Source organism: Tiliqua scincoides, chromosome 5 (genome assembly GCF_035046505.1).
Source record: "Tiliqua scincoides isolate rTilSci1 chromosome 5, rTilSci1.hap2, whole genome shotgun sequence".
Classification (NCBI taxonomy): Eukaryota; Metazoa; Chordata; class Lepidosauria; order Squamata; family Scincidae; genus Tiliqua; species Tiliqua scincoides.
In genome coordinates, this window is record NC_089825.1 from 3,009,563 (window position 1) to 3,033,792 (window position 24,230).

At 46.5% G+C, this 24,230-nt stretch overlaps 1 protein-coding gene across 13 annotated transcripts in view; it reads right to left on the reverse strand.

The window, feature by feature from the left end:
• Window positions 1-24,230, reverse strand: part of MAP4 (microtubule associated protein 4) — a 174,599-nt gene that overhangs the window by 110,185 nt on the left and 40,184 nt on the right. For 11 of the 13 annotated variants that reach the window (XM_066626816.1, XM_066626813.1, XM_066626808.1 and 8 more), the window contains 2 exons: window positions 22,937-22,985; window positions 4,480-4,727 (listed from right to left, as the gene is read on the reverse strand). In XM_066626816.1, the coding sequence (XP_066482913.1) occupies window positions 4,480-4,717 (238 nt within the window). In that variant the 5' untranslated portion in view covers window positions 4,718-4,727; window positions 22,937-22,985. Of the gene's footprint in view, window positions 1-4,479; window positions 4,728-14,455; window positions 14,563-22,936; window positions 22,986-24,230 lie in introns of all 13 variants that reach the window. The other 2 variants (XM_066626806.1, XM_066626807.1) reach the window with 2 other exon arrangements.

Genomic DNA, 24,230 nt, shown 5'->3' on the forward strand with positions numbered 1-24,230 from the left:
TGTGCTGCAATCCCTCTCACTTGGGACAAGGGTGGCACTTGCAGGAGAGTGAGTGGCATGTAGCAAGGAACTTGTAACAAGGGAGTGGCACCAGGATGCAGGTCTCTTATTGTCCTGTGTGTAACCTGAGGCATCTGGTGGGCCACTGTGAGATACAGGAAGCTGGAGTAGATGGGCCTTTGGCCTGATCCAGCAGGGCTATTCTTATGTCTTGAGAGCCCCCTTAGATGACTTAAGAGGGTGGGCCAAAATGTATGGGAGAAGGTGGTTCCATAGACAACCTGGCCCCAAACTGTGAAGGGCTTTAAAGGTCAATACCAGCACCTTGAATTGGACTCATAAACAAATGGGCAGTCAGCACAGTCACCAAAGCAGTAGTTGAACAGAATCAAACCACCTAGCTCCAGCAACCACTCAGACCACCACATTCTGCATTAACTGCAGCATCTGAACTGTCTTCAAGTGCAGCCCCACATACTTATGTCACAATAATCCAGTCTTGAAGTCATTGAGGCGTTGACCAATGTGAACAGTGGATAGAGAAACAGTTTTATTGCATGGGTGCTTCTCTTTGCCACACATCACAAGAAAAGCAGGAGGGGAAGTCAAATGCTGATCGCAAAATGTATACTTGCAGCACCAAGTGGGCAGGGAAGAGAGATCAGAGAGATTTTTCAGTATTCGCTCTCCTGCTCCCAGCCTCTCGTGCTGCACCTTGTTCTGGACGGGAGATGTGGGAACATCTTGCCTTGGCATACTGCAGCTTACAGTACCAAGAGAATATCGCCAGCACCCTCTACTGGGCATGACTGAGCTTTAATTATCCAAAGGAAGAATGTTTATTCCAAACCATGTGGAGTAAGGAAGTTTACACAGCTAGACTGTAACAAAGGGAGCTGGAGAAAGGACAAGCTTCCAGTTTAAACTAAAGGATGCCAACACAGCAAGCAGTTTTGTGCCACTTTTTTGTTGAGGAAGCAGAGATTAAGATTTGAAATGTCTCCTTGGCAAATTCTCTCACTCCCTGTGCACAATTTATAGTTTTATGAAACAAATGGGAGATTCCACAGTAACACATGCCACACTTTACCCACACAGAGCCTCCTTCAGCAGCCATGCAGCTGGGTCCCTTCTTGATTTCCAAGTGCAGCCACAAATCTGAGCACCTCCTCCTTGCCTCAGAGGCCAAAAGAGATCAAGCGACCACCAGAGGAATGGAGGGCTTCGTCCACACCGGCAGCAGCCCCAAAAGAGCTGGAGGAATAGGAGTGTTTGCCAAATTATGGTGTTTGACCACTTGGGAAGACCAACCTGCCTGTTGTCATCATCATCCGTGTGGGAAAAATAATGCTACCCAAATAAAGCATTCATTGGTGTGAGGGAAGGGAAATGCAGACACACACAGACAGCCCTGATCCAAGCACAAGCATTCCCTGTTATCTGCAGGGGATACCAGCCCCCCTGCAGATACCAGAAACCACAGACAAGGGGGAACCCTGTTTTGGGGGGCACACCCCAATCCCTTGTTTATGCTGATTACATTTCCCCAAGCAATAAGGTGTCTTGCTTGAACAAACGCTATATGCAAAAGCTTCTAGCCAGACGAGCAGGCAAGCAGCCTAGAAGGGAGACAAGAGCAAATGTTCACTTCCTATTTCCTGTTGCTCTAGTCTCCCTTCTGGGTTGTAGCACATCTGAGCTGGATGACTGGGTTGCCTTTTCTGCCTTTCAAAAAGGATCTTCTGACATGGTGAGTGCTGGGCAACAAGAACAGGCCCATTAGATCTTCCCAAAGTGATTGCTAATCATTTAGAAAACCTCCAGTCAAGGTGCCGCTCAGACTAGTCATGAGTCTACCACTGTATTGGTCTCTCCCATATGACACTCTTATGGAGAACCACAGTGCTCCTGCTCACCAGAAGAGATTCCTCGCCTCCTTGTGAAAGCAACAGCAACCCCATCATTCCCTGCCTGTTCACTCAGGCCTTTACACCAGTGGTTCTCAATCCTCTTTTGGGATGCTACCCCTTTTAAGGAGGATAGTGATCCAACTACCATAGTGCCGTTAAAATAGCACTCCCAGGTTTTGCTGCCACCATCAAACACATATAAGTTAAAAAAAAAAAAAAAACCCTCTGTGATCCCCAGGTTGGAAAACCCTACTTTACAAAGACAACACCTCAACAAACTAGGACATCCCACTTCTAGATTTGGCCCTGAAACCTTTGGAGTACTCAAAAGACGGTCCTGAGTTTCAGAAAACTGGCGTCCTTTGCCAACATTGAGGTTGACGAAAGGCCATGGGCAAACCTGCATTTGTGTCCCCCAGCCTGAAGATTGGGATATGTGAGAAATTCTGGATCAGAGAGCCAGAGTCCAGTCTGTCCCAGCAGATCTACCAGCACAGGTTATCCTGCACCAGCTGGCAGATCTGCACTGGCTGGTGTATCTTGCTGGCTATCAGATCTTGGAACAGAAGAAGCACGTGTTGAAGGGCTCGCACCCAAAACCTCACCCACAGAATTGCTGCCAAGCATCATATTAACATTCCCAGGTGCTTTGAGAGAACCAGAGCATCTGTCTGAGGAGCCTTCAGAACCAAGAAAATCAGGTTGAAGCTCTTGGCTTGGTACTTCATGGATAGCAAGAATCCACCAACTATCAGATCCAAGATCATCCCCAGATGTTCTACCCCTAGACAGGGCCATAGGCATCTCTTGATCATGTTGATGACAAAGCCATGCACCTGAAAGGAGGCCATCCCCTGGATCCCCTGCTGATGACTGCAAGAGCAGATCTGCATGTTGAAACAGGAGAATACTGCTACCAAGAGAGGGGGAGTGGCAAGAGGACTATATAAGGTCCTGCACAAATCCAAAGGAGATGCCCTTTCTCCCAACCTGGACTGCTTATTGCCCCATGTTGTGGGAAAAGCACAGCTCCTCTACTCTGCAGCAGGCTCCATAGGAGGCCTAGGCGTCACTGAACTTCTACACCACCTAGGTCCTGAACTTCCATGGCCACCAGCTCAGGCTAGGAAAAAAATCCATACTGGCTTGGTCCCTGGAGGCTTGCACCTGGGCTATGTTCAACAACAAAGGGCCTGCCTGCACTTGTGAGTCAGGACAAAAGATGTTGCACAGAGAGGAGAAGAATAAGATAATTCCACTTCCAAAACCAGTCTCATGCTGAGATGCTTCGCTTTTCTGCTCACTCACTCGCTCACCACATTCACAACCAAAGAAACATGTCCTGCTTTGGGCCTCATGGTTAGAGCCTGGCAGGAGCCTGCTGCCTGCTAGCCAGGCAAGGCCTATCTAAGAGCCAGTGAGAGACCCTTCTTTTGAGAGTATTCAGGCAGGTGACCTGCCTGGCTACCAAGAGGAGATCTGAGCCGCCCTGAAGTCACTGGAGAACTGCCATCTTCGTATCTTGAGAATATGTCATCTAAAGATCTCAAACTTGCATAGAGTGGAACAAGGGATAGCAAGCCTTGAGATAACTGCTGATGCTTTAAAGCATGCAGGTGAGCCAAAGGATATTATGGAAGAGAGTGATAGGAGCAGAACCACAGGAGAGAAAGAGGAGATCAGCACAGAACTGCAATCTCGCTGCCAGGTGATGGGCACCCTGCGATGCCCTGCTAAGTTCCTCACAACACCCCCTGGGCATCGCAATGCACACATTGGGAACCACTGTAGAAAGAGGAAACATCTTGAAAGATACCATGAGAAAATGAGCAAAGAAGGAAGCCAGGGTGCTGCATGCTACTGAAACAGAGAGGTGTCATGGCCTGACTCATTAATAAAAGGGTGAGGAGGGGGCAAAAATTAAGTAGCTTTTTTACAGTCTTGTAAAAACAGAGTTGTGATCTCTGGAATACATATATCAGAAGATAAATGAAGACAGGGTTATAAGAGAACCACCCCTCCCAGACAGCTTTAACTCCTACATTCCTCAGCACTTCCAGCCAACCAGGTTTGGCAAAGTAATTCTTTTCCCCCTGGGAAAAAAGTTTGTATATTCCCTCCATAATGTGCCCTTTCTGTTACTAGGGTTATTTGTGGCATCCAAGACAGAACTGAACAGCGGACAAGCTAACGGCTTAACAAGTGCCAAGCAGCCTGCCTCCAGGTGCCATGTGCCGCCTCCTCTTCGCTACCTCCCACTCTGCCACACCCAATGCTCTACTGGCAGCTGCTGTTCACAATCACAGAGCAGTCAAACCTAGCAATTCCCTGCCTCCCTCAACCCGTTCTATCCGGCTTTATCATGCCCTGCTGTCCCGAGCGGTAGAAGGTACAGGTTGGGAAGCCTCTCCTAAGTGGATGCCACAGGAAAAATGCAATGTCCTTCCCAGTTTTCCAGTTCACTAGGCAGTGGCAGAGACTTTGCACTGTTGGCCCCAAGGCTCTTCCATCCATTAGAACTGCACAAACCATACACATCAGTCACTCACAACTGCATTCAGACACTTACGTTCCACTGGGACACTGTCAGCATGGGGTTTCGTTTTAGTTTCCTGGTTCCCAGCCTTTGGGTCATCATCATCTAGAAGAGGGACATAATCCGTTTTGCCAACGGTTTCTCCAATCACATCATCAAATTTCTCCGCCTCCAGTGTGGCGATGAAATCCCGTTTCACTTCCTCCTCTATCTGTGGTGGTGGCTCTGTCAGAGCATCTGCAAGACTGAGGTTGTGGTCAAAGTCCGCCATGACTCAGCACCTTCACAGCATTCACAAAATGGAAAAGAAGAGGGGAGAAATAATTAATTGTAAGACTACTACCTCGTACACTCAAAAACACTATACGAGTGCTAAGTGCAACTCCCTCCCTCCAACCTGTGCCATCCTTTCTCCCTTTGGGTGCACCATGTTCATATTGCAGCCACTACTGTTAGGTACACAAAACCCCACATGCGAGGAATGATCATATCTTCTCTGTTTTTTTAAGTGAAAGGTACATTGACTTGATGCCCATCAGTCTTTCATTATAAATCTACAGGTGGTGCCTCTGTATCCGTGGGGGATCCATTCCCGGATCCCCCAGGACCAGAGCTTTGCTCCGATTGCCTGCCGAGGCTTCAGGCTGGGCCAAATTTGGCTCAATGAAAGACCGGGGGACCTGTGTTGAGCCAGATCCAAGGATACAAAATTTGCAGATAAACAGGCTCCACTTGTATAGCCTCTTAAAGGAAGTCTCTCTCTCTCTCTCTCTCTCTCTCTCTGAGGATTTTATGGTCTTCTGCAAAATGCTGGTTGGCATTCAGTCTCAGATCTCTCTGTCAAGGGAATTGTTTTGATATTTAGTTGTGCTACCCTCCAAAGACTGAAATAAGGGCTGGTCCTGTGTCATAAGAACATAAGAACATAAGAACAGCCCCACTGGATCAGGCCATAGGCCCATCTAGTCCAGCTTCCTGTATCTCACAGCGGCCCACCAAATGCCCCAGGGAGCACACCAGATAACAAGAGACCTCATCCTGGTGCCCTCCCCTACATCTGGCATTCTGACTTAACCCATTTCTAAAATCAGGAGGTTGCGCATTCACATCATGGCTTGTACCCCATAATGGATTTTTCCTCCAGAAACCCGTCCAATCCCCTTTTAAAGGCGTCTAGGCTAGACGCCAGCACCATATCCTGTGGCAAGGAGTTCCACAGACCGACCACACGCTGAGTAAACAAATATTTTCTTTTGTCTGTCCTAACCCGCCCAACACTCAATTTTAGTGGATGTCCCTTGGTTCTGGTATTATGTGAGAGTGTAAAGAGCATCTCCCTATCCACTCTGTCCATTTCCTGCATAATTTTGTATGTCTCAATCATGTCCCCCCTCAAGCGTCTCTTTTCTAGGCTGAAGAGGCCCAAATGCCGTAGCCTTTCCTCATAAGGAAGGTGTCCTTTTGTAGGTAGCATTCCTTGATACTTCCTCACACTGCTCACTTGGCAACACATGAATTCTTACTTGTCTCTCCCTATACATGCAAGGACATCAGGACAGATCATTTATCTGCAGATCCAAGACTGACACCAATAAAGTATTGTCCAAACTGACCATGATTGGAAAGCATCATACCTATACTGAGCCTCTGTGCCAAAGACCTTTTCTGAGGCAAGAACTGGTCACGAATAAAGCCCATCAGTACTTTTCTACAGCACAGAAAATTCATGATGCTGCTTAGCAGGCAAAGGACAAGTATTTATAAGAGCTTGACACACAAGTACAGGACCACCTAGATGAGCAACTGGCACAATAATAGCATCTCTTGCTGATGGGGATTTGATCTCAATGCCCACACATTGGCTGGCTGGTCTCTGGCCCCGCTTTCCAGCCCATCAACATGTGCAGGCTGTATTTATGATGTGGGGTCGTTCTTCCCTCGGTCTTTCCCCCATAATAAAAGAAAGCAGCCTACAACTGCATGTGTCATACATTTAGCTCCAAGAGATGAAATGTAGATCTCCTTTAAACTGTTCAGATTTTAAACAGCTGCTTTAAAATGACAACCCTATAAACGAAATTTGAATGTTAATTTAACATAAGAAGAGCCCTGCTGGATCAGGCCAAGGGTCCAACTAGTCCAGCTTTCTGTATCTCTCAGGGGCCTACCAGAGGCCTCTGGAAACACTCAAAACAAGACAATAACATGATACCTGTATAACTGGTTGCCACTCCCATGCACCTGGCATTCACAGATAGGCTACCGCTGAAACCCAGAGGTTGCATATAGTCATCATGGCTTGTAAACTGCCATGGACTTTTCCTCCATAAATATGTCCAATCCCCTTTAGGAAGATATCAAGGCCAAGTAACATCCAGTGGCAAGGAGTTACACAGATTAATTAGCACTGGGTAAAGAAATATTTCCTTTTGTCTGTCACCAGTACATTTTAGTGGATGTCCCTTTGATCCCAGTGTTGTGCAAGAGGAAAACGATCTTCCCTCTATCCATCCCATGCATCATTTTATTTGTCTCAATCATGTTCCCCCCTCAAGCACCTTCTTTCTGGACTGAACAGCCCAAATGCCTTAACCTAGTGGTTTTCAAACTTTTTAGAGGCCCTAGAGCAGCCATTTTCAACTACTGTGCCATGGCACACTGGTGTGCCACGGATGGTCTACAGGTGTGCCACAGGAGTTTGTGGGAGGATCATTTCTTCGTAGGGCCACTGGGGAATGCGAGTCCCTGCTGTCAGTGCAGTGTGCCTTGTCAATGGTCAAAAAACTGATGGTGTGCTTTGACAATTTTAGTGCCTTGTCAGCATGCCATGAAATGAAAAAGATTGAAAATTGCTGCCCTAGAGGCTGTTGCCGAATTCATAAATGCCAAGGGGTGTGGCTATAATGGTGACTGGGCAGCAGTGATCCCTCCAAGTAGCATACCAAGTCCCTTGATACACATAGTGTAATATGCTGTGTCAGTTTCACAAACCAAAAATTGGGTCATGACCCAAAGTATGAGAACCGCTGCTCTAGCCTTTCCTCATAAAGGAGGAGACACCGCACACTAATCATATTATACAACTTAAAGTTTTTCAACAGTTGCTTTTACTCATCCTGCCACAAATACAAGTTTTACTTACAAAGAACACCAAGCGAGTGCTGTGACAACTGGCAAATTCTTCATTCCAGATTATCTGAGGAAACTATGGACATTTGCACAATTATCCAGGTCCTGCCACACTTGACTGCTCACATAAGATTATCTTATAAGAAACAGAGTAACCTTAGATTATGTTTCTAGAAGCAGGGTGAGAATGCAGGATAGGAGATAGCCCAGAAACCTTCCATGCTACAGGAAGCAACATCCCAGAGTGTCATTTCACTGCAGAGCACATTTCAGGCCCCAGTGGAAACATGAAGCTGCCTTGGAGTCTGATCCAGTCAGCCCCACATTGTACCCTCACTGCCAGCAGCAAAGGCTTCACCCAGCTCTTCTACCACAGCTTCTTGCAGAGGAGATGTGGCCAAGAACAGAACCCAGGACTTTTGCATGCAAGGCAAGTGTTCCACCCTCCCTTGCTATGGCTCACTCTATGCCAAACATGTGCCCCAAATGTTCACAGACCGAAGAGGCCTGCATGAGCTTCCACATGTATCCAGGAGCAACAACTGCAGCAACAAGCAAAAGCAGTCCACTTTCTCTCGCAGTGCAAAACTTTTCTGCAACATGCTTTTGTGCGCTGAGAACTGGGATATTTCCTAATGCGGTTTCTACCTTAAAGACCGCAGGTGATCTGGGGCAGAAGACTTTTAAAAAAATGTTAAACCAGCCTTTGTGGACCTTTTGTTGAATAGCATTATATTACTGTTACTGTTAATAACAACAACCACCACCACCACCACAACCACCTGTCAGTTGTAAAGATGGACAACTATTTAGCACTGTAACATATAGTCAAAAACCACAGCCTTGGACCTAGATGCACAACTTGCACTGAACATGCCAGAATGGCAAATAGGGGGTCTCCCGTAGATTGCAGTTGCCTGTTCACTGAGGCCATGTGTTGTCTTTGAGCTCATTCCACAAGAAAGCACATCAAGCCCAGCCAAGACTGAGTATTTTGGGGACGGGGATGACTGCATGAAACTTAACAGTAAGGGAGCAATATGCACACCCTTGTCTGCCCTGAGAAGCCTTAATTCATTTCCTGAACTTTCAGACAATTAGAAAATTCAAAACTCATGCATGGTTAACGTGTGGTGTCAAAGCAACGTGTGCCAAATAAAATGTGTATAAATGACCAATTTGGACCTTGTATTCCTGGTGATCTGGTCACAACACGGGGATAGTTCTAGCACAGAATTCTAGACACCCAGTGGGATAAGAGATGGATAGTCTGACGGATAGTCTCAGCACTTCCAGAAACATGCTTTATTCTGAAAAACCATGTTAACTCAGCTGATGCTGCAGAAGAACTGAGGACTAAGTCAAATGCTCACTAATTTCATATTATGCTGCACCTTTTAACACAAGTCACTCATGGCAGAGGAACATCAGAAGGCCAGGCAGGTCATGCAGCAAACCCAGGACCCTGGCAAAGGGCAAACAGGCAGTTTAGAAATGACAGTCATCAGCTTGTGTCATTGGACAGAAAATAAAGATGTTGCCTTGCCTTGGTTGCTTTCCAGAGTACTGTATAAGCAGACTTTGCAGGGAGATTAAGGACTTCTGCGCCAGTCCAAAGCCAAGGAGCATAAAGGTTACCAAAGGCACTCGCTATAAGGCAATATCACAGGTAAGACAAGGGCAGGTTTTCAGTCAAAAATCAAGGCTTATTTCCATGACTCTTGGATAAGTCAGGGTAAAACTTGGGGCATGGTGCTTGTGAGGAGGAGCTGCAGCTTGCCCTGGAGCCTGATTGAAAGGGGGGAAAGAATCTGAGCCATGCCACTGTTTTTGAAGACATTATAAAGCGCCATAAACAGCTTACCTCAGCACAACACCCTGCTTCAATTCTGCCAGAAAACTTTTAATACTGTTTTAAAAGGCACTCCTGGGTTCAGAGATAAGGAACCTGCTCAGAAGACTCTACAAGAGCTCCAATAGACAGCAACAGCCTGAATAGCCCTGACCCCTGAGTGATCCGCAAATGAGGGGTGTCAATCTACACTTGATTTATTGGCAGAAATTTCTCGCCTTATAGGTGAATATCTACCATACTCTCATGGCTGTCACAGGCTCCACACGCGACTTCTTCTAGGACAGTCATAATTCAGAAGTCAAGTTTCCCTCCACACTCCTAGGTTAAAAAGAGCAGGAACGTTAAACATATTGAAGTGTTTAAAATTCCCTCCAAGAGGAGTAACTGACAGGGGGAGGCAGCCCTCAGGGTATACTACAGTCAGCTCACAGCCATTCCATGTGAGAAGCCTAAGTCAGAAGGGAGACGCTGCAGCACAGCTGGAACACATTGCTGAGCAATGGCTACCATTGTGCTGTTGGCACAGCTGTGCCAATGCTGCATTCACGCCTGCCTTACACATGGAGCTGCACTTGGCCCTTCAGAAGTCACAAATGGCTTCCCAGCTTTCTCCAAAGCCTCCCAGATGTGACTGCAAGGCACTTCCAGTTTGCACCATGGAACTGAAAGTGCCTTCCAAGCATGCCTGGGAGGCCACCTGAGATATGAGGAGCTGCATGCAGCCTTCCCATGCTTCAAAACGCCTCCGGACATGACCAGAAGTCACTGGCCCCAAACCAGAAGTGCCTCCTAGTTGCATCTAGGAGGTTCTTTGAGGCCCTCCAGTTGAAGGCTCCCAGAGACATTTGGTGGGCCACTGAGAGATACAGGATGCTGGACTAGATTCAGCAGGGCTCTTCTTACGGTCTTAACCAGCCCCCTCTTTTTTACACCATCACTTTCCGAAGTTCCACACACTCTGGACAGTTTGCTCTCAGTCACTCACCTCTGTCTCCCCCACCTTGCTTACATCCTGGTCCCTCAGATCACAAACAGCAGAACACACCATAAAACTAATATTGCTAAGCAGTTGTCATGCTGCTCCACTTTATGCTCAACGTTCTCACAGGTGAAGGTGTACTATGGAACGGCCTGTAGGGGGGGGGCGCCTCAAGGCAAGCCAAAACTGTCAGATTCTTCTCCACGGTTAATTCTTGGCAGGAAAGTCACAACACTGTGAGGATCACACTGTTTCAGATTCTGTCTGATATTCAGGATAGGCTTTAACAGGCCCATATAACCTTCAGCTTTCACTTGAAAGCAGGTTAGTGTTTACAGGGAGGCAGCTGTAACTGGAACAGTTTAAAAAGTGCCGTAGATACTCACCTATAAGGCGAAAAATTTCTTCCCAGAAGAGCAGCCTGAATCATTGCCCCGCCTTATCTCCAGGGCAGGCAAGCAGCGAGGGTGAGGGGGGAGGCGAGTGAGCCAGCCAATCACTGTTGTGGGAGGGAGGGAGCAAGCGATCTTCTGCTGAGAGGAGGCTGTGCAGGCTGGGGTGCTGCTGAGCATTCGCAGTTGCCTGCGGGTGCGGTGCGGGTGTGCTCCACATGCTTCTTCAGGCTGTTGCCCAGCTGCAGAAGCTCCAAGCGCAGGGCAGGGCAATTGCCACCGCAGCCATCAGCAGCCCCCCTCGCTCAGCACCAGCGCCCACAGAAGCATCTCTGGAGCAGCACCCAAGACACAGCAGGAGACAATGAGCTGTGTGTGGGAGGGGGCGTCTGAGCGAGGGAGAAGCAGTCATTTGAAGCAGCTGAGTCCATCTCCTCTTTCCTTCTTGTTCCCCCTTCCCCCCTTCCTACTGTATGTAAACTTCAAGCACTCCATTGGAAAGCCCAACTTGCTAACCCCCTTCCCATCTCCCCACAGATGAAGTTGGACAGGGTGGGGAAGGGGGGAGAGTGATCTTTTTAAAGAGAGAGAGAGAGAGAGAGAGAGGTGCAGCCTGCAGATGGCTGTACCTTTGTTTCTCAAGCCATTGAAAGGGTTAAGTCCATCTCCTCTTTCCTTCTTGTTTTTGCCCCCTCCCCCTTATTGAATCCAAACTTTAAACTCTCTGTTGCAAAGCTGAGGCTTGCTAGCCCCTCTCCCCATAATCATTCACCACTGATGAAGTTGTACTGGAGGGGAGAGGAAGAGTTAACTTTTATAAAAGGAAAAGTTTGTGTGTGTGAGAGAGAGAGCACTTAAAACAGGTAAGGCTACAATCCTAGCCTCACTTTCATGGGAGTAAGCCCCACTGACTATTAAGGGACTTGCTTCTGAGTAGGCATGCCTAGGATTGGGCTCCCAGTCTATTCCCTCCTCTTGCTTTCCTTTCCACCTCTACCCTTACTGTATACAGTCACACTTCAGTCTCTCCTTCAAAACTTTTTGCAAACCTCGTTCCTAACCTCATTTCCCCCTACCCTCACCAATGAAGTTGGACGGGGGGGGGGAGTCCCTGCATTTGTGTATGTGGGGGGAATACACAGTATATGTATATATACTGTGTTTTTAATAAATTAGTGACTGTACAGTTCTTACACTTACTGGGAGGTTATTTTTCAGGATCTGGCCTTGGGTAAAAATCAGACAAAATTATAGTCAGACACCTCCCTAAGCCCCCGTCTTATCTGAGGGTCATAGCAAATTCCATGATTTTGGGCTCAAAACCTGCCCTCGTCTTATCTGTGAGATCAACTTATAGGCAGATATCTGCGGTAGTCTGATTTTTGTTTTGTTTTGTGACAACTCGCTTTTTGTCTGTTTGGGAAGGAGCAAGTAACGCAAGCACCATCATCAGAAAAGCAGGAGGACCCAACTGAAAACTGTGGAATTTCTCAAACCCCAAAGCAGCGAAGTAAGTGATGCCTCTTTGTTTGGGATCTACTGGGACTTCATGCTGCTCTCCTTCATTTCATGCGTAATCAGAGAGCTTCACAGTGGATTATGCTTCAAAAGTAAGTACACTGGTTGTTTCTTTACCCACTGTGACAATCTGTGCAATTCTTATAATCTGATTATGGAATAATCCACTTGCTGCTCCCACTATTGGAAGAGAAAAGTCCATTATTTTAAAAGGGCCTGATCTTCTGCCTTATCCAGCACAGGTACCAAGATCTCAGGATGAAGGGCTCTTCTAACACCACTGCACTTGAGCAAGGAGGAGTAGCTGTCTTCCCTTCAACTTCTTTTACCGTTTATTTTGACAATTATCAATCTGCTATCAGAGCCAAACAAAGCCTTTTAAAGTCTTAGCTAGAAACAGATGATAGATTTCAAACCAAGTCCAGCTTAATATTAAACAACAGATACAAAAAACTTTATCTCAACCACCAGGCAAAACTAGCCTCTCATAGTAGCCTCGCACAAAATAAAAGTTTGAGGTTTACTAGATCCTATACACAAAGTCGAGTTTTAAAGCTGAGTTTAAAAGGCTATTGGGTTCTGAGCCGTCTGCGACAGATTAGGAGACAGACCTTGGGTTGCTGATGGACAGCTTGATGAAGCGTCAACACAATGTGCAGCAGCGGTGAAGGGGGCAAATTTCATGCTTGGGATAATTAAAAACGAGATTGAGAAAAAAAACTGCCAATATTATTATGCCAGCGTACAAACCGATAAGGCAACATCTTGAGGATCGCAATTCAGTTCTCAAAAAGGACATTGTGGAACTAGAAAAGGTGTAGAAGAGAGCAACCAAAATGATTACTGGTATGGGGCACCTCCTTTATGAGGAAAGGCTTCAGCATTTGGAGCTCTTCACTCTAGAGACACCTGAGAAGGCACATGATTAAGACATACAAAATTATGCAGGAGATGGATAGAGTGAATACAGGGGTGTTCCTTTCCCTCTCTCACAGCACCAGAACCAGAGGACATCCATTAAAATTGAGTGTTAGGAAAGTTAGAACAGAAATGAAAACATTTCCTTACCCAGCATATCATTAGTCTGTGGAACCTCTTGCCACAGCATGTGGTGATATCTGGCCTAAATGACTTTAAAAGAGGATTGGACAGATTTTTAAAAGAAAAGTCCATCACAGGTTACAAGTCGTGATGCGCATGTGCAATTTCCTGGTTTCAGAAATAGGCTCCCTCAGAAGGCCAGGTGCAAGGGCCTGGCAACAGGACGCAGGCCTCTTATGGTTTTGCGTGCTCCCCAAGGCATCTGCTGAGCCACTGTGCTATATAGGAAGCTGGACTAGATGGGCCTTTGGCCTGATCCAGAAGGGCTTATGTAAGCAGAAAAGGCAGGACAGAAATCAACAGAAAAACCAATTAAAAGTTATGACCTAAAGCCAAAGAAAGCAGCTTCTCAGACAGCAGAAACCCAACATGAAGGCCACCTCAATCTGCAATTGATCCTGTTTGAAAAACAGTGCCACTGAATCACCAGTGGCAAAACCAAAATGCTCTAACACCATAGGCCCAGCCCAAAAGGCAGGCAGCTTCACTGAGGCCACGACAGGAGATCTGCTCACTGCTTCCAGGACTAAACCACTCTCTTGGGTATTACCTTTCTAGGAGGCTGGAAGTCAACAGGGTAGCACAGGGAACAGAGAGGAAGAATGAATGATTCTCTAGCACCACCTTCAGCTGAGAGCCTCACTGAAGAGCAGCTCTACTGGTTCAGACCACGGCGCCACCTGCTCCAGCATCCCAGCTCCAGCGCAACAGCCAGCAAGGTGCTTCTTGAAAGCCCCCAAGCAGAGCACAAAGACAGACAGCCTCCTCCCTCAAAGTCTCTGCAACTGGGGTGGAGTGGCAGGTTGCCTCTGAGTAGTAGGCGCCATTTCGCCACCAAGGTTGATTGCTGCTGGTACACCTGCCTTCCTGGCTTCTTCAGAGGAAGCTATCCAAGGCAGGAAGAGGCTGCACCTGCTGGATTTCCTATTTCCTGCAGAGGATATCAGAGGCTCACAAGGGCAAATACATGATAACCAAGTATGAGAACAAAGAGCTCTATGAACAAACAGCTCAAAGTAAGGGTCACACACTCACCCCTCAAGGAAACAGAGCCAAGTGAGCCTGCAAACGTTAATCCACCTTGACAGCTCTCCTACTCCAGCTGCACTATGCAGGTGTCTATGCCCCAGAGCAGAGAGTCCCTGAAGGTGAAGGACACATGAAAAAAGATACCTGCTTGAAAAGTTTGGTTAGGCGCAGACTGTCCCTCAGCTACAGATTTATACATTCCTGGCCCTCTGACAATGTGGCAAAAATGAAGCCTACCTGCTATTCCACTGCAAAGAGTTGGGCAAGTGCAACAATGTAAGCATCATTGTAAGCAACAATGCAAGCATCACTTAGAGATAAATGTATCCATGTGCAAAATAAAGAGGAAGAGTTCTGGAAGACAGTTTTTCAGCTGTCTCTCAGTGTTCCTGTCCTTCAGATATTCCAATGTTTCTTACATGCTTTTGAAATAAAAAAGCAGAAACTTCTCACCATAAATTCTGGTAAGGGGAAGAGAGCCATTGCTGAAGGGGTATCTACTGTCAGGATATCCTCTCTGGTAACTCACTGTTCTCTGCATTTGCTCACTGGATGGTAGTGACTGATTCAGCCCAGGTCAGGAAAAGATGACAATAAAAGGCTCTAGCCAAGACTTGGATCTTGGTTGCCTGCTGCATTTTCACAACTAAAAGATTCAGTTGATAAATAATTTACAGATAAAAGTCAAGGTTGCTTGTATGGTTCTGCAAAAGTCCACAATGGGGTCTGAGGCACAGAATTCACCTTCCTGATAATATTTCAACTAGTCCTTAAAGTACATTTGAGAAGCCCTTAATGTTGCAGAATAGCACAGAAATATTTAAGAACGCCTCCTGAAGACTCAGAAGTAGAAAATCCAAATATGATTTCCAGTGTTGGGGATGGGATTTTAGACTGTTGAACAGCTCCGTGGCCCAGAATCATGCAAATAGGAATATGCAAACTTGGTCTATGCCATCACAGAATCCAATTTCCCTGAGTGAAATACTCTTTTTTGTACGCCAAATATATTTCCACTGGGATGAAAGCTTGCAGTCTCAAACACTTACCCAAATATGTGAAATGCTCCAGAACTAGGTGGCTATCCCAATCTAGAGACAGACCGGAAACACCATGTAACCCACACCACATGGCCAGGGTTCATTGTTTCAGGAATGCATGTTTCATTCAATGCAGCTGTAATTTATCCCACAGGGAGAAAACTTTCAACATGGTTACAGCTGGAACTACTATTGTTTCCTTATAGCACCAACATTCAAAACCACTTCCTACTTTCCAGATGTCTGGGAAGTCACCACTTCCTACTTCCTGTCAGGGAACTTCATTAATGCTCCTAAAATGCCTTGGCTCAGGGGTTTTATGGACATCTCCCCCTGGGCAATCAGTGCCAAGAGGCTTAATAGCATGGCATGCATCTTGCACATCAGGAGATTTCAACGCACAGGGTTGCAAACCAAAATAAAACCACAGTACAGTTTTGGTTAGCAAGAGGTTTTCAGTTGCAAACTCTCATAGATAGATTTTAAAATCAGGTTTGCAGATAGTAGCTTTAATGTTATAAACTGCTTTGGTGTTTTGCAAGGAAGATCTCAAGTGTAGTTAAGTAAACTGCATCTTCAGAGATACAGCAGTTCAGTTTCAATGTCTTCTTAAGCAGTTACATGCTAGGGATAAACATGGAAAGCACTGTAAACCAGTTGATTGGAAGGCTGAAGGTATACAGGTTGAGCCTCATTATTCGAGATTTCTGTTCCAAGCACTCATGTGGATGGCAAATCACTATAGCAAATCAATTTAAAAAACAAAGTTTCTTTGCTCCAGTGAGTTAAAAACAGCCTTGCTGACCTTTGTGATGTAAGATAAGAGTCATTAAGAAGACAATCCATCAAACAGTCCTCCACTCAGTCCCTCCCTTCACCAATGCAAATCGATCACCTTTCTTTCACTTGCTCAGGGGGAAGGGAGGGGTCCCCTGGAGAGAGGAGGATTGATGGATTGTCAGCCAGCTGCCCTCTCCCTCTCTCATTAAGGAGGCTATTGTTAAAGTTCAGTTTTTAAAATTGATTTTAAAGGGGTGCATTTTTCCCCTTCTTCAGGGATCAGCACATTCCTTCTCATCTGCAGTGACCATTCGTGTTGAGTCAAATCAGTGTATAAAAAATCGGTGTATAAATAGGTTGGACCTGTACTTCATATTCTGTAGTACCAACATGGCAGAGCAAGAACTTATCACACTTCCAGTGTAGAAAGGCAAACTTCTGGTATGTATAAATATGTGTGGTTTTTTTGCACAGCACTCTGCAAGGCTGGAATCCTTCCACCCCCTCCCTAAACTCAAACTAAAGAATGGGGGGGGGGGGAGAATTGAACATTAAATTCAATTCTTTGGTCATGATAGCTAGACCAAAGGCATGAAAAGGGAGGTGGGGAAACTGAACAAAAATGAGTTTTCACATTTCTAACCCAAGCAAAGAAGAAAAAAATTCAGCCAGAAATGTCCATATCTAGCTCTAGCTGCCTGAATACCTCGCCTCTTGTGTTGACATCTAGTCACCTGCAGAGTGAAGACCATCTCAGCTATTTAAAACAGCAGATTTATTTAAAAACAGATTTAAAAGATGCCCTTTCCTCCAGGAAGTCATTCCTGTACCTTGGGGCCATTACTGATAGAGGTCCTGCTCCACAAAGCCAGTCCCTGAGATTCTAGCTGCCTGGACATCTTAACGCACACAATCACCCAACCCACTCTTGCCCCCATTTCCTTTCTCTTTCCATACAAGTATCTAAAAAGAACACAAGTGGCTTATTACTGCAAGGGTGCCTAGTTCTCAGAGCTACAATTTGTGTTCTGGAGACCAGCACAATCTTCCCAATGCACAAAGCCTGCATGAAGTGAAGATATTTAGCATATTAGGAGTTACTTTTCTTTCTAGTGGGGAGATGCACTCCAGGGATCTAAGGAAAGAAAGATTTTCTTCTTTAAGCACCACACCCCCTCCCACCACCATGGTCAATAAAGTGCTTTCATTATGCTCTGCAGCTAACCTTCTAAGCCACAGCCCAAAAAGGAAAGGCAAGCAGCTGTTCCTGTCAGCTGCTTTCCTTTAATAGAATATGCATCAAAAAGGAAAGCTGCTTCCATTGAACTAGATGCAAAGCCAGGGAATAACATATTAGCCAAAAGCCATTTCCGTAATGGGCCTAGTGCTGTTCTCAGCCATCAGGGCCCAGCTAAAGCTTCTGCCTCTCTCATGCCTCCTGCCATGATCTGGCTGTGACAACAAGCAAGGAGTACCACACACTCCTGGCACTAAGAAAGTGTTGCAGGGGCTCCTCAGGATCCAGAAGGGGTACCTGGCAAGATTTGGGAGCTTCTGACGGAGCAAGCGCAGCCAGCCACGTACACTGTCAAGCCAGCACAGTCCATGAGGTCAGCCAGGCAAAGCAGAGAAAGGATCCAGAGTCCTCTCCCTTTTCCCCTTCAAGGGAGATTATTGAAGACGACTCCTGGGTGCATACAAATAAAGCTCAACTGTGACAAGGGGTCCTTGCTTGCAGCAACCTTCCACAGGTGCCCACTTCTGCACAGGTATGGCTGGCCAAGAAACCATCACAGATCACTTAAAATATTTGTATCCTGCTTACACAACAAATACAAGAGAATAAAAGTCAACAAAAGACACCCATTAAAGATTATACAGCACCAAGAAAAAAAAAATCAGGTGCAGAACTAAAAGGAGGCAGAACAGATCAAAATAACTTAGGCCCAAATTCTAACCCACTTTCCAGCACTGGCATAGCTGTGCCAATAGCACATGTGCTGCATCCTGCAGTTAGGGGGCACTCATGGAGGCCTCCTCAAAGTAAGGGAATGTTTGTTTCCTTACCTAGGAGCTGTGTTGCCCTTATGCCGGTGCTGGAAAGTGGGTGAGGATTGCACCCTTAGGCCCTAAAGGCTGAACCGCATAGATATGTTTTTTGTCACTGTCAGAACAGTGGAAGTGCCAGAGCCAGCCTCACAACAGGAGCAAGGAGTTTTGCAGCCTGGGTGTCACAGCAAAGAGGATCCTCTCATATGTCACTACCAAATGCTCCTCTGACAGCAGTGAGGCACACAAGGACGCTGATCTCAAGAGGCACGCAATTTCCTACTGCAGGGAGGCAGTTCAAATGTGGGGGTTCCAACTATTGGTCAAGACCAGCACCAAGTATGGCACCTGGAAACAAGACCAGCAACCAAAGAAGCTCACAACACAGAGGTGTTAAAACACTCACTACATTTTGTGCCAGCCAACTACCACAAGACTGGAATCCACACTGACCTGTTCCCAAACAGTCTTCAAGGGCACCCCCAAGTAGATCACATTACAGAAATCTAAGCACAATGTAACCAGTATATGGACAACCACAGGCAAGGCTGATTCAAGAAAGGATGCAGCCAGCTGGTCAAGCAGCTTTCCTAAGAATAGGACTATACAGTGGTCAGTCTGCCACAGACAAATTGACAATATGGATCATCGTCGGCCAAGTGCCGCACAGGGAAACAGCTACACCACACTGAGTCAGTACACTCCAAGTGCACAATTTTGAAAATATTGGTATTGTCTTGATTCACAGTGGGTTAGGAGTCCCCAATGGTATCAGAGTAAGAATGCCACAGGCAGCAGGAGACCAAGGAGAAATAGCGTAGTACAGAGTTCAACCCATGGGCTCTGTCTCCCCAGCGGTCACAGCCAGAGTTTTATTTCTGGAGCCCCATGAAAACCATTCTGGGTGCACTTGCAAAATACAGCAGAAGATATTTGCGGTTCTGAGTGTCAGAAATTATGTTACTTTTCTTTCTGAAATGCTTTTTACTTTGTTTGGAAATGTTTGTTTTATTAACACCATGTTTTAAAAAGCTTTGCGATGAGATTCAAGACCAAGGATCCCATTGAGTGAAGCATGTACTTGCAAGTCTGTTTGTAGAGTCATGAACAGAAAATATGAAAATAGGGATTCTAATAATGTACATATAGTGGAAACTGTACTGTATAGGTCACCAGTCTCCTACTTTTTATTTTGGGGTCATGGCACAAAAAAGGCTGAAGACTACTGGCATATTCCAAGGCTGGTTAAAGGTCAGATTCCAGGAGCAGTTGGTCAAGTTCGACGGAGACACACAGTCAAATTTCAGAGGCAGAGCAGGCAGAAAGGCGGACAGCAAGAGTTCAGTCTGGCAAGCTCAAACAGACGAGTGGCTCAAACTGCAGAAGGACCAGAGGAGGCTTCACAGGGTCAAGTGGAACTACACTGGCTCCTCCTCGTGTCGTTTAACCAGTCCCCAAAGCAGGTGACCAGGCTCACAGTACTGTTCAGGTGCTGCAGAGCAAGCTACGCTGTTCAGAGGCAACTCCTTCTGCAGGTGCCTCAGTAGTAAACACCTGGATGTAAACAGACCTGCTTACGTAGGCCAGAAAGGCATTACTGAATGAGGCCCCTGCTTTTTGACCGCATTCTGTTTTAATTCCATCTTTAGCTGGGGGGGGGGAGGAACGAAGAGAGATGAGGAGGCTTCAAATAGTCACATGGCCTTGATTCTTAAAAGAGGATCCCAAACGGATTTTCAATGAGCTAAATCCTCGTCCTGCTGGTGGCCAAATGCCATGAGGCAAGCCTGATCATAAAACCCTCCCCACTGGAAAGGACAGCAGCTGCATTGAGGACAAGCACCAGGCAATGACAACAGAAAGCAACAGGCAGAGCAAAAGGGGACATCTGCCAAGCAGCACTGTGACAACAGCAAGACAGAGGCTGAGCGTGGCAAAACCACAAGCACTAATCTCATGGCCTGAGGAAGCTGGAGAAGGGACCTGAGTGGCTTTCAGGTGCATCGCTGCTTGAAGGAGAAGAGCACCACACTAAGGCCACAATGCCCCAAGAAGCACCACTATCATGTAGTGGGGAAGTCTAAGAAACCACCAGCAGGAGTGTGGGGAGAGAAGGCTTAAAGACACACTGGGAATTGTGATGCAATTAAGGAAAGGTAAAGGTTCCACCCAGCAGACAGCTTCCGTGGTCATATGGCCGGCATGACTAGACACCTCAGTGCACAGATGCATCTATTTATGTATCACATTTTTACACGCTTTCAAAGCTTCCTGCTTTCAGGTTGGCAGGAGCTGGGAAAAGCAACTGCACAGATGGTAAGTGGCAATGGAACTTCTACACCAACATGGATCTTCCTAGTCTCTGTGCTCCGCGGCCTGGTCCTACACAGGCTTACTCCAAAGTAAGTGCCACAGAATTGAATGCAATTTCTTCCCCCAGTCAGTGTGTGCAGGATTTCATATAGTGTCAGGGAAGCATGTTAAGTGGTTTTTACAAACAGAAGGATAGGGCAGAGCTCACCATATACAGGTAAAGCAGCAGCACTGTTCGGTTTCGACCCTGCCTGCAAGCGTCTGGAAGTGGCAAGTCTAGCGGATTTTGCAAGACTGGTTCCCGAGTGGAAGTTGGCAGGAATATTCACCATTTGGGGCACAATCCCCCAGGAAGTTCTCTTTGGCAAGCAATCCTGGAGTGAACTTTTCCCTGAGCAAGCCCTACTAATCCAAAGGGGCCCGCACAGGAGAACTTCCTGCTGAATTGGGACACTAGGCAACAAGGAACCAGGAAAGTCCCCAGCCCTGCCTTCAATTAACAGACAGGCTTCGAAGCATTCAGTATTACATTTGCAAGTCTGCTGTTGCCTTGCCATCCTCTGACCTAGAATTTGATGGCAACAATTCCTTCCATCTGTGGGGCCTACAAAAACCAGTTGGGATCTGCACAGCAATTCATTCCCCACAGATGATTTTACCTTATGGATCACACAAAACATCCTGCACTGCTGTCTTCAGGAAAAGACAATCACGTCATCCCTCTACCTTACGACTTCGCCCAAGTATATGTGCATAAAATGACATGTTCTGCCCTCTCTTCCCTGGCACCCCTCACTCTCCTTTGCTTTGCTGCTTCTTCTGCCTGTTTTAGACTGTGAACCCCTCAGGGTAGAGACCTGTCCCTTCCTTCTGATGTTGAACACCACACACACGGAAGGCATAAGGTTGTATTATTTTATATATCAATAAAAATTAGAAGCACATGGGCCAGGTTAGCCACATGTATGAGTTCTACACAGCTGCCTCAGTTGAAATACAGGAAACAATGTGGCCAAGATACAAACGCACAGGAAAGAGTACTGAAACCACCACAAAGTTGTGTTTTATTTATCGGTTGTTTAGCCTGTCCCACCTGCAAGGAGATTAGGGGGAAATGGCGGGTCCATACATCATTAAGAGGGAGAAAGAGCTCCCTCCTGGAGGTCAGGCCTTCAGGATGGGCATCTCTGGGAAACCAGCACTGCACCCCACCCCTAAGGAAGCCTCCAGGGTCTGAAGTTACACCCCTCTCGGTCACTCCACCCAGACTGGCTTGGCACACTATGGGCAACAACTCTAGCAGGGAAACAAACTGCTCTTCCAGACCAACAAGGCCTACTCAAGTTCTGGCTGGGGAGCCACCCCTCTTGTTTACCAACCTCCTAATACAGAAATCTGGCCTTTAACTGTCCCAACCTCGCCTTCCCTCTGCTGTAGGAGTGGAAATGCCACCCCCAGTGACAGCTGGCCAGGGCCTACACATGTGGGCTCATCTTGCTGACCAAGCCCATGACTTGTGCCAGTCCCTCCCTCCCTCCCCCCTCCAGTCCTGTGGGATATACAAAGAATGGCAGGCTGCTCCGCCCCACACTGGACTTTTGCAGAATGTGCAAAGAGCACTTCACAGTAGCTGACGCTGCCTCCTGCAGAACCCCAATTAAAAGGGAGATAAACAGCCTCTCTAACTGGAGGGCAGGCAGAACAGAGGTGACTCATCACCTGTCAGGAGGGCTTTTCTAGAACGCACCAGCAAAGCCTCCCTGCTGCTGCCTCACATAGCATGGGAAAGAAAAGGAGAGGAAACTTCTGTCCCTGGAGCACGGCTTCTGCTGGAAGTGTGGGCACTCACAGGAAGGAAGGTGGTGGGGAGGCAAGTGGATGTACAGAAGCCTGGTACCTGGAACACAGTTGTAATCTCTTCTAGTCTGACAACTTCCTGTCTGAATTATGGAAGAGAATCAAGTCTCAGCTAAAGACAAATGCAAATTGCAAAACATGGAACCTCTACAAGGTGTGGAGGAAGAGTGCGCACACACGGCAAGGAGGAGTTAACGCAAATTATGCTGCTATTGAGACTGGGCACCCTATAACTGCACTACACTAACCAGTATTAGGCACTAAGATTGGAAGATAATATGGGTTGCCCAGAGAGAGCCACAGTTCACAGTTTGGGAACCACTGCTCTAAGGCCACAAATTACTACTGTGAGAGCACAGGGTGGGTCAGTAACTTGGGCGTGTTTGCAGGGTTGTCACCACCTGAGTACAGATACTGTGCAATGTCTCTTCCAAACAGCAGTTCTTACCTTAAGCAGATAATCCCTCAGTACGTCCCAGGTCTTGCAAAGCACTTATCTGCAGAACACACAAACACAATTACTAGCTCCAATAAACTGGTTTTAAAAGACACACACTAATTGGTTCATTTTATTTCTTTTTTTAAGCACATTATCTCAAACCTGTTACCTGGGTGTCCAAGGAAGCTTGCAAAACATTAATAAAATTCCAAGAAAATAATCATACAACTCACTAAAACCAACAGACAGAATGCTGAATCAAAGCAGTACAGACAGAGCACACTGCATTAAACACAAGAGCCGGAGGTGCAACCCAAGAAAGAAAAGTCATAAGAAAGTCAAAGATGCTAGAGTAGTGTTTCTCAAACTGTGGGCTGGGACCCACTAGGTTGGTTGTGAGCCAATTTCAGGTGGGACCCCATTTATTTCAATGTGTATTTTATTTTACATATATTAGACTTGATGCATGTGACACGAGATGTGACTGCATTTGATAACAGATCTGTACTTTTTTCAGGCTACTATGAATAGGCTTTTAACTGATAAGTCAGTGGCACTTATTCCCAGGTAAGTGTGGATAAGACTGCGGCCTTTGGGATGTTCAGATAACTTTTTAAACAGATCAGCAACTGCTTGGGAGGGTTGAGAGGGTTCTTTATTTTAAATAAATTTTTAAAATACTTATTGTAAACTTTTAATTTACTTGATTGATTTGATTTTGTCGTATGGGGGTGTTAAAAATGTCCCTGCCTGATTATGTCACTTCTGGCCATAACGTCACTTCCAAGTTAATGACATCACTTACGGTGGATCCCAACAGACTGACATTCTAAAAAGTGGGTCCTGGTGCTAGAAAGTTTGAGAACCACTGCGCTAGAGAAGAGTTTAACAAAAAACTTCCTGGAAGACATTGAAAAAGAAGGCACATTCTTGACCTGCCTCTGGCTGAGCTGAGAAGTAACAGTCCTGCCATAGAGGAGATCCCATCCCTTGCGGCCACCACTCTGCTCCAGCCAAAAGCAGCACACACAACAGGACCCCCTCAGAGATGAGCCAGTTCAAGTTATGAGGGGCGTTCAAGGTCTACAAGCCTTTTGTCACCACAAAAAGGAATGTGGTTCTGGGACTCCCCACTTGGGCCCCTTTCCCTCCTTAGCCAGAATACTACCCAGTCATTGGAGTTCTGATGCTTCTTGCACACTTCTCAATAGAAACTTCCGGTCAAGTAAGAGCCATGAAGGGAGACTGGGGCAGACTCCAAAGCTGCCCAGAAACAACCACACCCCCTCCAGCGCAGCACCAG